Source organism: Saccoglossus kowalevskii, chromosome 19 (assembly GCF_978046115.1).
Source record: "Saccoglossus kowalevskii chromosome 19, keSacKowa6.1, whole genome shotgun sequence".
Taxonomy (NCBI): Eukaryota; Metazoa; Hemichordata; class Enteropneusta; family Harrimaniidae; genus Saccoglossus; species Saccoglossus kowalevskii.
In genome coordinates this window covers 1047273-1064295 of record NC_140659.1, presented here as the reverse complement: position 1 = coordinate 1064295, position 17023 = coordinate 1047273, and the positions used below count along the sequence as shown (strand labels likewise).

The window sequence follows — 17023 nt, the reverse complement described above, 5'->3', positions numbered from 1 at the left end:
CTGGGATGGCAGAAATGCTCGATGTGGATGATTTTTCTAACATTTAAAATGGATGTCATTTGGCCATCATGAATGAGTTCATCAAATGAATATGTGTGCATGTATGGGTAAACTTAATTCATCAGGGCATGTCAGTGATATGTCTATGTAACAGCATTTGTTAAAACAAAATGTACATCAGACGGCAATTAAGGATTGATTTAAAAACCAAAATTAGCTGCATCAAGGTTTAATACAACTGTAACAACTCCAATAATTTGCTGTTTGTTTTACCTCGTATATTTCTTTCAAGAAATCCAGTGCCAATAAAGGTGCTTTATCATGTGTTGCATGTGTTTGCCTTGTCCAGTGTAATACAGCATAGAATGGTTGTGTTATTCCAGGGAGTTGCATTGGATGCTGTGGTACAGATTCACAGTTCTGTACTAATGGAGATGACATCAGGGTGTGACAGACAGTACATCGTATACCACTGCTTTTACAGAACGCAAGCAGTAATTCAAATGTCTGATAAAAAACAAACAAAAAAACATATCACATGAATCAACAAAGTTAAACAGTGCTACAAAGGGAAATGAAATGTTTGAATAATACTATAGGTTGTCTGTTAGGATATATATGTAGTGATCACAAGATAATATCCTTTTCTTTGAGACCAGGTGAGATATTCCAGGTGGCTTGGTGTCAACTGTTGTATTTGTTGTTGCTATCAGTTCTTACCTTACAAATGGACTCTGGTTCACTATTTCTTGTTAGTAGTTTCAAAACTTCTTGGATTCCTCCTGAAAGATCTTCAAATCTATAAATGGATGCAATAGTTTTTGATGAATTATAGGTTGAAGTCAGCAAACTCCTTAGAAAAGTCTCCATGAACACTACAATTTTATTGGCACTATCAAAAGATCTAATGTTATGAAAACAATTTACTACATTTTGTGACAATTTCACTTTCTGGTACCATTTGGTTTTGGAGTAATTAATTTTTGCCTAAAAACGTACTATGGCTAAGTTTTTTTTTATGCATGTCATAGCCAAGTAGATAGCCACAATTATTTAAATTTACAAAAGTCAATGAAGTGCCTATCAATAGGATTACTCACACTAGCATGGATTGTTGAATTTTTGGACTTTTCAATAAAAACACAAATAGGTCAGCAACATATTGTATTGTGGTCAGATCTTCACCTTGGATCAAGATATTAAATAATAACTGAAATGTCTGATTAACATTCTTGGCTTGGAATAACTGAAACAGAAATAAAAACAATCATCAGTAGAATGCATCAAGACATCATAGGGTTGCCGTCATCAGTAGAATGCATCAAGACATCATAGGGTTGCCGTCATCAGTAGAATGCATCAAGACATCATAGGGTTGCCGTCATCAGTAGAATGCATCAAGACATCATAGGGTTGCCGTCATCAGTAGAATGCATCAAGACATCATAGGGTTGCCGTCATCAGTAGAATGCATCAAGACATCATAGGGTTGCCGTCATCAGTAGAATGCATCAAGACATCATAGGGTTGCTGTCATCAGTAGAATGCATCAAGACATCATAGGGTTGCCGTCATCAGTAGAATGCATCAAGACATCATAAGGTTGCTGTCATCAGTAGAATGCATCAAGACATCATAGGGTTGCCGTCATCAGTAGAATGCATCAAGACATCATAGGGTTGCTGTCATCAGTAGAATGCATTAAGACACCATAGGGTTGCCGTCATCAGTAGAATGCATCAAGACATCATAGGGTTGCCATCATCAGTAGAATGCATCAAGACATCATAGGGTTGCCGTCATCAGTAGAATGCATCAAGACATCATAGGGTTGCCGTCATCAGTAGAATGCATCAAGACATCATAGGGTTGCCGTCATCAGTAGAATGCATCAAGACATCATAGGGTTGCCGTCATCAGTAGAATGCATCAAGACATCATAGGGTTGCCATCATCAGTAGAATGCATCAAGACATCATAGGGTTGCTGTCATCAGTAGAATGCATCAAGACATCATAGGGTTGCCGTCATCAGTAGAATGCATCAAAACATCATAGGGTTGCCGTCATCAGTAGAATGCATCAAGACATCATAGGGTTGCCGTCATCAGTAGAATGCATCAAGACATCATAGGGTTACTGTCATCAGTAGAATGCATCAAGACATCATAGGGTTGCCATCATCAGTAGAATGCATCAAGACATCATAGGGTTGCCGTCATCAGTAGAATGCATCAAGACATCATAGGGTTGCTGTTATCAGTAGAATGCATCAAGACATCATAGGGTTGCCGTCATCAGTAGAATGCATTAAGACATCATAGGGTTGCCGTTGTTTTTTTTAGTCATTTATCTAGTTTCTTTACATGACCAATTTATGTATGTAAATATAATGACAATATGAGAATAACTGATACTTAATCATAAATCAACAAACAATATGGCTGTTTTAAAATTGAGGGTATTGGTAGGAAATGAACAAGTGGACATTTGGTGAAATTAGACAAGTAGACAACAATGTAGTTGAAAGTATGATCATGTGTACAACTTACCTTATTACCAAGGTCTTCATTTAAACATAGACTTGTTATGACGGACAGTGCAAATACTATCATTGTCAAATTACGATGAGATAAGTATTGAATTAATGCCTTATATACAGACTTTATGCTGTCCTGAAAAAATTTAATTAACAACATAATATAATAACTGTTGATGTCAGTAATGTTTACTGTAGTACATGTATATACATCAATGTGTTCCACGCAAGACTAATTAAATATTTCTCACTTTAGAATACAAATTAAGTTTACCTGAAAGTAAAGACATGCAATATGCAGGTTTTTTTCTGATTTCTAGACCAATGGCAGTTTTTTTTATTTATTTACTTCAGTGTGTTTCAAAACAATTTATCTAGTTAACACGTACCAGCAATTTTAAACTCACTTGTTATGAGATAACACTCACAAATGCACACACCCATAAAGGTTTCCCCTGATTTTAAATGGTCGACCCCTTTCATCTAATTCATACTACTGTCAAAATCTCAATCAACCATCTTTTATCAAATTCAATCCACTGTCAGAATTTCAAATGGTCAAACCAGTGGTCAATGTATTTTAAAAGATCCTAACCCTTACCATAGATTTGATATGTGCCTGTATAGAAACATTATTTTTACAAAGATTAGCCATCAATCCAAGGCAGGGTAAAGTCAACTGATTCTCTGTACCTTGTCTGCAAAATAAACAGGTTGAGAATGTGTTAAAAAAAGTTACTAAGCACTACTACTTCACTCATCTGACATAGCGTCCATGCTCAACTAAGCGCCCACCCTCCTCTTTTGGGACACCCTCTACATTGCGATACTAGAATATCTACGGAAATTTTTGAAGAATTGTGTCGGTACAGCATAGCATTCTGATTGGTTAGTAAAAGACTTTACCTATCAGGTCAAAATACATTGTTGCAGGCCAAATCATGCGAGAAAACATCATGGTGAAAATTACTTTATATAGAGTTTGCATACGATCATACACTTTGGACAATTGACTGTACTCACAAGATTTTTATAATTTTAACATCTTAAATTCTGGAGGCACATAATTAATAAGTGAGTGACCATTTCTGTTTTGTTTTTGTAAAAGTGTTGTGAAAATAAATAATGACGCAAATAATTTCGTAATTTTATTTTCCCAAAAAGACGTACCGTAAGAACTCCAAAATTTCGACCGCTCTATAAATTCGTCTACAGATGTTTTGGGTGAGTTTACGTAATTTTTCGACCTCCGAAATTTTGACCCTGCCCGGAAATGACGTTTTTTGCAACTCTGAAAATTCTACCAAACTTTCATATCTCGGAGCTCTTGGTAATTCGCACCAACCCTGTCAGATTACGGGTTTCTGTACTCCTGTACTCGTTGAGTGTGAGCGAGGTCAGGTTTGCTTCAACGTAATTTGCATGAACTAAAATAACATTTAAGTCACATGTATTTATTGTTATCTCTATGAAATTTATTATTTAATAAAAAAACATCAGAGTTTGTATTTGCTTTTGAAAAAAGAACGATTCGAAAAACCATCACAGTCTGTATTTGCTCTTAAAAAGGTCGATCCAGAATAAAACCGGACGCAACACTTTTGCCAGTCATTGAGAAAAACAATTTGCATATAAAGCAAAGGACAGCCCCCATTGCGTGAATCCGGTTCTGTGATTGCTTAGACGCTTGACTTGTGTCACCGTGGGGCCCCAGTGAGGTGATTACAATAAACGTGTCTATGTGACAAGTAGGCCTACAACAAAATAAAGTGAAAATTTACAGACGTGGGTGACCAAAGAGTACAGTATGATTATTACTAGAACGAGTACAGAAATTTCTTGAATGTAAGCAGAATGTCCCCGCAGGGAGCTGTAATGAGCGGGGTGTCTGTTTCCCGGAGCACGTTTTCATCGGCCAAGCTTCCATGCATTTAAAAAAAAAATTGACTAAGTAAATAAATCAGAAACTAAGCTCGCAAGCTCCCAACTTTAACACTTATTTGACTTCCCGGTTTGCGTATTTAGAAGCGACATGGGCCTATTCGCAGTTTATTTTCCCCCATGTAGACACCGCCAAAATCACAATTTCACTGCAGTGATTTTTCAAAGGACAGCGTCCGGTAATACCAGTATCACACATTTGGGACGGAGTGGTACACATCCGTTCGTTTGTAAAAACACTACAACACACCAGATTAAAAGTAAGACAATTTATTAAAAACTAGTCAGCCATAAAGAAATAAAAAACATGCGTTAACATAACTACTAATGAAAAAATTACACAATAAAAATACACACTAAAAAAAAAAAAAATGACTAAAGTAATGATTAAAAAAAAAAAAAAAAGAAACTTAAAAAACTTTAAAAAAACCATGAATAGTAAGTAATAAATCCCACTAACAGCAATAATAAAGGTAGAAGAAACCATTGTTAAAAAAGTAATAACAATAATGATGCGTTAATGCATTAAGGGTTAACAATTTTGGAGGTGTTGCTGTCTTAAGTCGAGGGCAGTTTTAATGAATTGTCCGAGTGTGATATGAAATGAGGTAAAATTATAACTCATTGTCAGTGCAAATTGTTCATTAATTGTAAAACTATCAAAATTATTAATTTGTTTCTTACATTTCTCAAATATTAATTTTCTTTGGTCATTGTAAAATGGACAAGTCATGATGAAATGTTGTTCGTCTTCTATTTGGTTTTTTGTGCAAAGTTCACATACTCTTTCTTTTACAGGTGTTTTTGGTTTGGAATGTCGTCCTGTTTCTATTTTTAAATTGTGGTTGCTTAGTCGAAATTTACATAATGCTTGTCTTAGTTCAACATTTTTCAGTGATATCAAATAGTTTTCTAATTCAAATTTATGTTTAAATTTTCTGTATGTTCTCAATTTATTACCCTCTCGATCATTATTCAATTCTTCTTTACAGTACTGTTTAAATTGTTTTTCTAACTGTATTTGTAAATTTTTGTTTTCAGCAGTTGGTGTTATTCTGTCCAAATTAATTTTGTCACTTTCATTGATGTTGTTTAATTGTTTCGTTATTGCGATATACCATTTACTGTTCATTTGCTTGTTTAGTATTGCTGCTTCTTTAATTAGTACGTTAGGCGAGTTTATTGCGCGGTTGTAGTATTTGATCATTTGTTTTTGTATAAATAAATGTAGCGGATATTCACCCAATTCTCCGTATATTGCCATTATGGGAGTGTTTCTCTTGAAACCGAGAATAAATCTGCAGAATTAAAGAGAACATGGCCTTTTGACCTTTACGTTTTAAGTTTTTTATGGCTTCTTGGAATTTCCCATTTGGGCTTAAAGTGATACCAAGATAATTGATTTTTTTAACAATATCAATTTCTTTGCTTTCATAGAAAAATATGTTATCTTCTAATAGTCTGTTCGATTTGTTGAAAACCATAATTTTAGTTTTTTCTGTGTTGACTGATAGTCTCCATTGTTTTGTGTAGGTGGATAAGTTGTCTAAACAATTTTGTAAGCCGGTCTTATTTTCTGATAAAATCACTACATCATCGGCAAATAGAAGACTGCTAATTTTACTATCTTTTAAAGTGGGAGGGTAACATGTCGGTGAGTCGAAGATTCTTGGAATGTCGTTAATAAACAGGTTGAATAGTGTAGGACTCAGGTTACAACCTTGTTTTACTCCTACTTTTGATGTAAAAGATGTTGTCAGCCCCCCACCAACTTTGACTTTGTAATTCACTTTACTATACATGTTTTTTATTAGTCTATATATTTTGCCTGTAATACCAGACTTTAGTAGCTTTAGAAACATGGCTTCATGCCAGACACTGTCGAACGCTTTCCTTAGATCGACAAAACATGCATATAATTTGTTTGGTTTCTTTGTTTGTGATTTATTGTTACACTCCTTTGTTGTTTTGGTGTGATTGCTGTGGTACAGGTACTTTGTGATTATTGTTTTAAGAATGACAAGGTTATCGGTTGTGCGGCAGCCTTTTTTAAATCCAAACTGGTTATTAGAAAGAATGTTCTTTTTGTCCAGAAATCCTGTTATTCTTTCGTTAGATGGCAGTGAGAATAGCCTCACACACAACGAACAGGCTGTTTGTGGAGGGACTGTGGTTCAAGGGGTTCAACGACATCCAGTAATGACTTCCGCAATATATTTTACTGCACAAATCAAGCGGCCCTTTTCAGGGCCACCGCATCCTCCAAAAAAAGATACCGCTACAATCAAAGTTTATTGTTTTGAATAAAATAAAGTTGCATTTTTTTCAATGATTTACATCATGATGAATTCATACCAACAATAAAAGTTTTATTTATTTATTAACTCAATAACTGCAGATACTGTAATGACAGTGACACTCTATCAATAACTGCAGATACTGTAATGACAGTGGCACTCTATCAATAACTGCAGATACTGTAATGACAGTGGCACTCTATCAATAACTGCAGATACTGTAATGACAGTGGCACTCTATCAATAACTGCAGATACTGTAATGACAGTGGCACTCTATCAATAACTGCAGATACTGTAATGACAGTGGCACTCTATCAATAACTGTAAGACTACTGTAAAAAAGGACATTACAAATTTCATTGATCGCCCAAAATGTAATCTTTTCTAAGGTATAACTTATTAGTAAATTTTATTTATATGCCGTCACGTGCTTGTTTTTTTTTTCATTCTAGTGTAAATTAGGTCATGTAGGTCGTGACCCCTAGCTGAACACTTACAGCGCGTTATTTCAAACAAATTTGTCTGTACTATCGTTGTTTATTCCACTTTTCATGAAACCCAAAAAGCTTCCCATGTTATTCCAAAATGACTAATATTTCTTCCAAAATTTCGTCCACTTTAAAATTTTTGCCTATTTTGTGAGACTAAAAATTCGACTTTCAGAAAAAACAAAATAATTGTTTAAAACTGGTCGAGGTTTTAGAGTTTTTGCGGTAATATTCTGTCACATGGTGATTCAAAATTTTCATTTACATAGTTTTTGAGGAGGTGCTTGGCTAAGTGCACACTTCCCTGGACGCTAAGTCAGATAAGTACAATATAAGAACTTGGATGATAGAGCATATGCTGTGCCAATGTTTGTCTAAGAGATTACCTGACGACCAATTTCACTATTGTATTTTTTTACTATTCTGTTGATTGAAAAAACACTTTCAGTATTGCGAATGACCTGGTACTAGGGAGTTGTGGATAATGTAACCTCTGGGATGTTGGTGTACACTATACAAGCATCTTCACTGGAAATACATTTATACTTACATGTGTGTCATAAGAAATGTCAACAAATCATCAATCATGGAGTTTGGATAAAGTATTCTACAATTGTATGTTATCCTCTGGAGTAACTGAACACACTGCAATAAACAAATCAATATATTTTCTGAATACATCAGAAGCAGGTGTCAAACAGATTATAACAATATGCAAATTATGTGGAATAATTAATTACCAATTAATGCAGCTATAAAGTGGCATACTGACCTGCAACACAATTCTATCTGTAGGTGTTTTACTGTGTTTCAATATAGTACTTGCAACTATAGGCGTTAGCTCATAGTTGTTATGTAGGACTTCTTTCACTTCATTATCAATGGCTGTAAAACAAAATATGTACAAGTAGATTTGTTAATAAACAGCAAACTGTCATAGTGACTAACAACATAATGCTGGATTACCCTGATTGTTGTTCATTACATACATGTACATGTACTAACAAATGGCAGACTACTTGGTACACACCACGTTTATAAAATGGATTCATGCCACTTTTCCAAAACTCTGTTCAGAAGCAGTCCTAAACAACCATGTGTGCATGCATTAGTTCATCTGTCTGGACCTGTATCTCAGCCAATCACATTCAAATTTCAAACACATGTCTTGGGTTACAAATTCACATTCATTTGTTTCATGATCTGATTCAAGGTGGCAGAATGGTGGCCATTTTACTGTTAAAAAATAATCAAAATCAAGCATATCTCCTATTCAAGAACAAGATCTTGGTTTTAAATAGCTAGCTATTGTCATGTCTCAGAATCAAACTTTACAACCACACTGTCATGTCATTCTAGATGTTGTTTCTGAATGATGTTGAAAGTCAATGACCAGCCCCTTGAATTAAATTAATGTCAGTTAACATTGGGTTAAACTGTTTCCAAATGATTCTCAACAATCAGTTAAAATTAACTGTTGGGTAGACCCTACCATAACAATAGAAATGCACTTTAGTTACAGGAATACAGAAAACAGTGAATTACTTACCAAGATTCTGCAATACAGTGATTGTTTTTATCAATAACTCCACAGCACTAGCTTCTTTTAAGATATTTACTAAACAAGACAGACATTCAGTTGGTAGAATCTGTTCTGGCGAGAAGAACTTATAAGAGCACCCGCCATTGGTGAGATTTATGAGTGCCTGGAAATATAAACACAATATAGTACACAACTGATGTGTCTGCACAGTGATGTCAACAGTAGATGTGTCTGCACAGTGTTGTCAACAGTAGATGTGTCTGCACAGTGCTGTCAACAGTAGATGTGTCTGCACAGTGCTGTCAACAGTAGATGTGTCTGCACAGTGCTGTCAACAGTAGATGTGTCTGTACAGTGTTGCCAACAGTAGATGTGTCTGCACAGTGTTGTCAACAGTAGATGTGTCTGCACAGTGTTGTCAACAGTAGATGTGTCTGCACAGTGATGTCAACAGTAGATGTGTCTGTACAGTGATGTCAACAGTAGATGTGTCTGCACAGTGCTGTCAACAGTAGATGTGTCTGCACAGTGTTGCCAACAGTAGATGTGTCTGTACAGTAATGTCAACAGTAGATGTGTCTGCACAGTGCTGTCAACAGTAGATGTGTCTGCACAGTGTTGTCAACAGTAGATGTGTCTGTACAGTGATGTCAACAGTAGATGTGTCTGTACAGTGATGTCAACAGTAGATGTGTCTGTACAGTGATGTCAACAGTAGATGTGTCTGTACAGTGTTGTCAACAGTAGATGTGTCTGTACAGTGTTGTCAACAGTAGATGTGTCTGCACAGTGCTGTCAACAGTAGATGTGTCTGCACAGTGTTGTCAACAGTAGATGTGTCTGTACAGTGTTGTCAACAGTAGATGTGTCTGCACAGTGCTGTCAACAGTAGATGTGTCTGTACAGTGTTGTCAACAGTAGATGTGTCTGTACAGTGTTGTCAACAGTAGATGTGTCTGCACAGTGCTGTCAACAGTAGATGTGTCTGCACAGTGCTGTCAACAGTAGATGTGTCTGTACAGTGCTGTCAACAGTAGATGTGTCTGTACAGTGTTGCCAACAGTAGATGTGTCTGTACAGTGTTGCCAACAGTAGATGTGTCTGCACAGTGCTGTCAACAGTAGATGTGTCTGCACAGTGCTGTCAACAGTAGATGTGTCTGCACAGTGTTGTCAACAGTAGATGTGTCTGCACAGTGTTGTCAACAGTAGATGTGTCTGCACAGTGTTGTCAACAGTAGATGTGTCTGCACAGTGATGTCAACAGTAGATGTGTCTGTACAGTGATGTCAACAGTAGATGTGTCTGCACAGTGCTGTCAACAGTAGATGTGTCTGCACAGTGTTGCCAACAGTAGATGTGTCTGTACAGTAATGTCAACAGTAGATGTGTCTGCACAGTGCTGTCAACAGTAGATGTGTCTGCACAGTGTTGTCAACAGTAGATGTGTCTGCACAGTGATGTCAACAGTAGATGTGTCTGTACAGTGATGTCAACAGTAGATGTGTCTGTACAGTGATGTCAACAGTAGATGTGTCTGCACAGTGATGTCAACAGTAGATGTGTCTGCACAGTGTTGTCAACCGTAGATGTGTCTGTACAGTGATGTCAACAGTAGATGTGTCTGCACAGTGATGTCAACAGTAGATGTGTCTGTACAGTGATGTCAACAGTAGATGTGTCTGTACAGTGATGTCAACAGTAGATGTGTCTGCACAGTGCTGTCAACAGTAGATGTGTCTGCACAGTGTTGCCAACAGTAGATGTGTCTGTACAGTGATGTCAACAGTAGATGTGTCTGCACAGTGCTGTCAACAGTAGATGTGTCTGCACAGTGTTGTCAACAGTAGATGTGTCTGCACAGTGATGTCAACAGTAGATGTGTCTGCACAGTGATGTCAACAGTAGATGTGTCTGCACAGTGATGTCAACAGTAGATGTGTCTGCACAGTGTTGTCAACCGTAGATGTGTCTGTACAGTGATGTCAACAGTAGATGTGTCTGCACAGTGATGTCAACAGTAGATGTGTCTGTACAGTGATGTCAACAGTAGATGTGTCTGTACAGTGATGTCAACAGTAGATGTGTCTGCACAGTGCTGTCAACAGTAGATGTGTCTGCACAGTGTTGCCAACAGTAGATGTGTCTGTACAGTGATGTCAACAGTAGATGTGTCTGCACAGTGCTGTCAACAGTAGATGTGTCTGCACAGTGTTGTCAACAGTAGATGTGTCTGCACAGTGATGTCAACAGTAGATGTGTCTGTACAGTGTTGTCAACAGTAGATCAGTAGTTGTGTCCGTACAGTGTTGTCAACAGTAGATGTGTCTATACAGTGTTGTCAACAGTAGATGTGTCTGTACAGTGTTGTAAACAGTAGATGTGTCTGTACAGTGTTGTCAACAGTAGATGTGTGTGCAATGTTACAGTAGATGTGTCTGCACAGTGTTGTCAATAGTAGATGTGTCTGCACAGTGATGTCAACAGTAGATGTGTCTGCACAGTGATGTCAACAGTAGATGTGTCTGCACAGTGATGTCAACAGTAGATGTGTCTGTACAGTGTTGTAAACAGTAGATGTGTCTGTACAGTGCTGTAAACAGTAGATGTGTCTGTACAGTGCTGTCAACAGTAGATGTGTCTGCACAGTGATTTCAACAGTAGATGTGTCTGCACAGTGATGTCAACAGTAGATGTGTCTGTACAGTGTTGTCAATAGTAGATGTGTCTGTACAGTGATGTCAACAGTAGATGTGTCTGCACAGTGATGTAAACAGTAGATGTGTCTGTACAGTGTTGTCAACCGTAGATGTGTCTGCACTGTGTTGTCAACAGTAGATGTGTCTGCACAGTGATGTCAACAGTAGATGTGTCTGCACAGTGATGTCAACAGTAGATGTGTCTGTACAGTGTTGTCAACAGTAGATGTGTCTACACAGTGTTGTCAACAGTAGATGTGTCTGTACAGTGCTGTCAACAGTAGATGTGTCTGCACAGTGATGTCAACAGTAGATGTGTCTGCACAGTGTTGTCAACAGTAGATCAGTAGTTGTGTCCGTACAGTGTTGTCAACAGTAGATGTGTCTGCACAGTGTTGTCAACAGTAGATGTGTCTGCACAGTGCTGTCAACAGTAGATGTGTCTGCACAGTGTTGTCAACAGTAGATGTGTCTGTACAGTGATGTCAACAGTAGATGTGTCTGCACAGTGATGTCAACAGTAGATGTGTCTATACAGTGTTGTCAACAGTAGATGTGTCTGCACAGTGTTGTCAACAGTAGATGTGTCTGTACAGTGTTGTCAACAGTAGATGTGTGTGCAGTGTTACAGTAGATGTGTCTGCACAGTGTTGTCAATAGTAGATGTGTCTGCACAGTGATGTCAACAGTAGATATGTCTGCACAGTGATGTCAACAGTAGATGTGTCTGTACAGTGTTGTAAACAGTAGATGTGTCTGTACAGTGTTGTCAACAGTAGATGTGTCTGTACAGTGTTGTCAACAGTAGATGTGTCTGTACAGTGTTGTCAACAGTAGATGTGTCTGCACAGTGCTGTCAACAGTAGATGTGTCTGCACAGTGTTGTCAACAGTAGATCAGTAGTTGTGTCCGTACAGTGTTGTCAACAGTAGATGTGTCTGTACAGTGTTGTCAACAGTAGATGTGTCTGTACAGTGATGTCAACAGTAGATGTGTCTGCACAGTGATGTCAACAGTAGATGTGTCTGCACAGTGATGTCAACAGTAGATGTGTCTGCACAGTGTTGTCAACAGTAGATCAGTAGTTGTGTCTGTACAGTGTTGTCAACAGTAGATGTGTCTGTACAGTGTTGTCAACAGTAGATGTGTCTGTACAGTGATGTCAACAGTAGATGTGTCTGTACAGTGTTGCCAACAGTAGATGTGTCTGTACAGTGATGTCAACAGTAGATGTGTCTGCACAGTGATGTCAACAGTAGATGTGTCTGTACAGTGATGTCAACAGTAGATGTGTCTGTACAGTGATGTCAACAGTAGATGTGTCTGCACAGTGCTGTCAACAGTAGATGTGTCTGCACAGTGTTGCCAACAGTAGATGTGTCTGTACAGTGATGTCAACAGTAGATGTGTCTGCACAGTGCTGTCAACAGTAGATGTGTCTGCACAGTGCTGTCAACAGTAGATGTGTCTGCACAGTGCTGTCAACAGTAGATGTGTCTGCACAGTGCTGTCAACAGTAGATGTGTCTGCACAGTGCTGTCAACAGTAGATGTGTCTGTACAGTGTTGCCAACAGTAGATGTGTCTGCACAGTGTTGCCAACAGTAGATGTGTCTGTACAGTGATGTCAACAGTAGATGTGTCTGCACAGTGCTGTCAACAGTAGATGTGTCTGTACAGTGTTGTCAACAGTAGATCAGTAGTTGTGTCCGTACAGTGTTGTCAACAGTAGATGTGTCTATACAGTGTTGTCAACAGTAGATGTGTCTGTACAGTGTTGTAAACAGTAGATGTGTCTGTACAGTGTTGTCAACAGTAGATGTGTGTGCAATGTTACAGTAGATGTGTCTGCACAGTGTTGTCAATAGTAGATGTGTCTGCACAGTGATGTCAACAGTAGATGTGTCTGTACAGTGTTGTCAACAGTAGATGTGTCTGCACAGTGTTGCCAACAGTAGATGTGTCTGTACAGTGATGTCAACAGTAGATGTGTCTGCACAGTGCTGTCAACAGTAGATGTGTCTGTACAGTGTTGTCAACAGTAGATCAGTAGTTGTGTCCGTACAGTGTTGTCAACAGTAGATGTGTCTATACAGTGTTGTCAACAGTAGATGTGTCTGTACAGTGTTGTAAACAGTAGATGTGTCTGTACAGTGTTGTCAACAGTAGATGTGTGTGCAATGTTACAGTAGATGTGTCTGCACAGTGTTGTCAATAGTAGATGTGTCTGCACAGTGATGTCAACAGTAGATGTGTCTGCACAGTGATGTCAACAGTAGATGTGTCTGCACAGTGATGTCAACAGTAGATGTGTCTGTACAGTGTTGTAAACAGTAGATGTGTCTGTACAGTGCTGTAAACAGTAGATGTGTCTGTACAGTGCTGTCAACAGTAGATGTGTCTGCACAGTGATTTCAACAGTAGATGTGTCTGCACAGTGATGTCAACAGTAGATGTGTCTGTACAGTGTTGTCAATAGTAGATGTGTCTGTACAGTGATGTCAACAGTAGATGTGTCTGCACAGTGATGTAAACAGTAGATGTGTCTGTACAGTGTTGTCAACCGTAGATGTGTCTGCACAGTGTTGTCAACAGTAGATGTGTCTGCACAGTGATGTCAACAGTAGATGTGTCTGCACAGTGATGTCAACAGTAGATGTGTCTGTACAGTGTTGTCAACAGTAGATGTGTCTACACAGTGTTGTCAACAGTAGATGTGTCTGTACAGTGCTGTCAACAGTAGATGTGTCTGCACAGTGATGTCAACAGTAGATGTGTCTGCACAGTGTTGTCAACAGTAGATCAGTAGTTGTGTCCGTACAGTGTTGTCAACAGTAGATGTGTCTGCACAGTGTTGTCAACAGTAGATGTGTCTGCACAGTGCTGTCAACAGTAGATGTGTCTATACAGTGTTGTCAACAGTAGATGTGTCTGCACAGTGTTGTCAACAGTAGATGTGTCTGTACAGTGTTGTCAACAGTAGATGTGTGTGCAGTGTTACAGTAGATGTGTCTGCACAGTGTTGTCAATAGTAGATGTGTCTGCACAGTGATGTCAACAGTAGATATGTCTGCACAGTGATGTCAACAGTAGATGTGTCTGTACAGTGTTGTAAACAGTAGATGTGTCTGTACAGTGTTGTCAACAGTAGATGTGTCTGTACAGTGTTGTCAACAGTAGATGTGTCTGCACAGTGATGTCAACAGTAGATGTGTCTGCACAGTGCTGTCAACAGTAGATGTGTCTGCACAGTGATGTCAACAGTAGATGTGTCTGTACAGTGTTGTCAACAGTAGATGTGTCTGTACAGTGATGTCAACAGTAGATGTGTCTGCACAGTGATGTCAACAGTAGATGTGTCTGCACAGTGATGTCAACAGTAGATGTGTCTGCACAGTGTTGTCAACAGTAGATCAGTAGTTGTGTCCGTACAGTGTTGTCAACAGTAGATGTGTCTGTACAGTGTTGTCAACAGTAGATGTGTCTGTACAGTGATGTCAACAGTAGATGTGTCTGCACAGTGATGTCAACAGTAGATGTGTCTGCACAGTGTTGTCAACAGTAGATCAGTAGTTGTGTCCGTACAGTGTTGTCAACAGTAGATGTGTCTGCACAGTGTTGTCAACAGTAGATGTGTCTGTACAGTGCTGTCAGCAGTAGATGTGTCTATACAGTGTTGTCAACAGTAGATGTGTCTGCACAGTGTTGTCAACAGTAGATGTGTCTGTACAGTGTTGTCAACAGTAGATGTGTGTGCAGTGTTACAGTAGATGTGTCTGCACAGTGTTGTCAATAGTAGATGTGTCTGCACAGTGATGTCAACAGTAGATGTGTCTGCACAGTGATGTCAACAGTAGATGTGTCTGTACAGTGATGTCAACAGTAGATGTGTCTGTACAGTGTTGTAAACAGTAGATGTGTCTGTACAGTGCTGTCAACAGTAGATGTGTCTGCACAGTGATGTCAACAGTAGATGTGTCTGCACAGTGATGTCAACAGTAGATGTGTCTGCACAGTGATGTCAACAGTAGATGTGTCTGCACAGTGATGTCAACAGTAGATGTGTCTGCACAGTGTTGTAAACAGTAGATGTGTCTGCACAGTGTTGTCAACCGTAGATGTGTCTGCACAGTGTTGTCAACCGTAGATGTGTCTGCACAGTGTTGTCAACAGTAGATGTGTCTGCACAGTGATGTCAACAGTAGATGTGTCTGCACAGTGATGTCAACAGTAGATGTGTCTGCACAGTGATGTCAACAGTAGATGTGTCTGCACAGTGATGTCAACAGTAGATGTGTCTGTACAGTGTTGTCAACAGTAGATGTGTCTACACAGTGTTGTCAACAGTAGATGTGTCTGCACAGTGATGTCAACAGTAGATGTGTCTGTACAGTGATGTCAACAGTAGATGTGTCTGCAGTGTTGTCAACAGTAGATGTGTCTACACAGTGTTGTCAACAGTAGATGTGTCTGTACAGTGCTGTAAACAGTAGATGTGTCTGCACAGTGATGTCAACAGTAGATGTGTCTGCACAGTGATGTCAACAGTAGATGTGTCTGCACAGTGTTGTCAACAGTAGATCAGTAGTTGTGTCCGTACAGTGTTGTCAACAGTAGATGTGTCTGTACAGTGTTGTCAACAGTAGATGTGTCTACACAGTGTTGTCAACAGTAGATGTGTCTGTACAGTGCTGTAAACAGTAGATGTGTCTGCACAGTGATGTCAACAGTAGATGTGTCTGCACAGTGATGTCAACAGTAGATGTGTCTGCACAGTGTTGTCAACAGTAGATCAGTAGTTGTGTCCGTACAGTGTTGTCAACAGTAGATGTGTCTGCACAGTGTTGTCAACAGTAGATGTGTCTGCACAGTGCTGTCAACAGTAGATGTGTCTATACAGTGTTGTCAACAGTAGATGTGTCTGCACAGTGTTGTCAACAGTAGATGTGTCTGTACAGTGTTGTCAACAGTAGATGTGTGTGCAGTGTTACAGTAGATGTGTCTGCACAGTGTTGTCAATAGTAGATGTGTCTGCACAGTGATGTCAACAGTAGATGTGTCTGCACAGTGATGTCAACAGTAGATGTGTCTGCACAGTGATGTCAACAGTAGATGTGTCTGTACAGTGCTGTCAACAGTAGATGTGTCTGCACAGTGTTGTCAACAGTAGATGTGTCTGCACAGTGATGTCAACAGTAGATGTGTCTGCACAGTGATGTCAACAGTAGATGTGTCTGTACAGTGTTGTCAACCGTAGATGTGTCTGCACAGTGTTGTCAACAGTAGATGTGTCTGTACAGTGATGTCAACAGTAGATGTGTCTGCACAGTGATGTCAACAGTAGATGTGTCTGTACAGTGTTGTCAACCGTAGATGTGTCTGCACAGTGTTGTCAACAGTAGATGTGTCTGCACAGTGATGTCAACAGTAGATGTGTCTGCACAGTGATGTCAACAGTAGATGTGTCTGCACAGTGATGTCAACAGTAGATGTGTCTGTACAGTGTTGTCAACAGTA

The 17023-nt window shown here is 39.0% G+C and overlaps 1 protein-coding gene across 1 annotated transcript in view; it reads right to left on the bottom strand.

Annotated features, from left to right (window-relative positions):
- Window positions 1-17023, bottom strand: part of LOC100375185 (protein CIP2A-like) — an 86393-nt gene that overhangs the window by 63676 nt on the left and 5694 nt on the right. The window contains exons 2-9 of the mRNA XM_085494049.1: window positions 8816-8972; window positions 8039-8151; window positions 7817-7911; window positions 3140-3236; window positions 2552-2674; window positions 1101-1246; window positions 721-799; window positions 274-507 (exon numbers count right to left, since the gene is read on the bottom strand). Of these exons, the coding sequence (XP_085350175.1) occupies window positions 274-507; window positions 721-799; window positions 1101-1246; window positions 2552-2674; window positions 3140-3236; window positions 7817-7911; window positions 8039-8151; window positions 8816-8972 (1044 nt within the window). The remainder of the gene's footprint in view (window positions 1-273; window positions 508-720; window positions 800-1100; window positions 1247-2551; window positions 2675-3139; window positions 3237-7816; window positions 7912-8038; window positions 8152-8815; window positions 8973-17023) is intronic.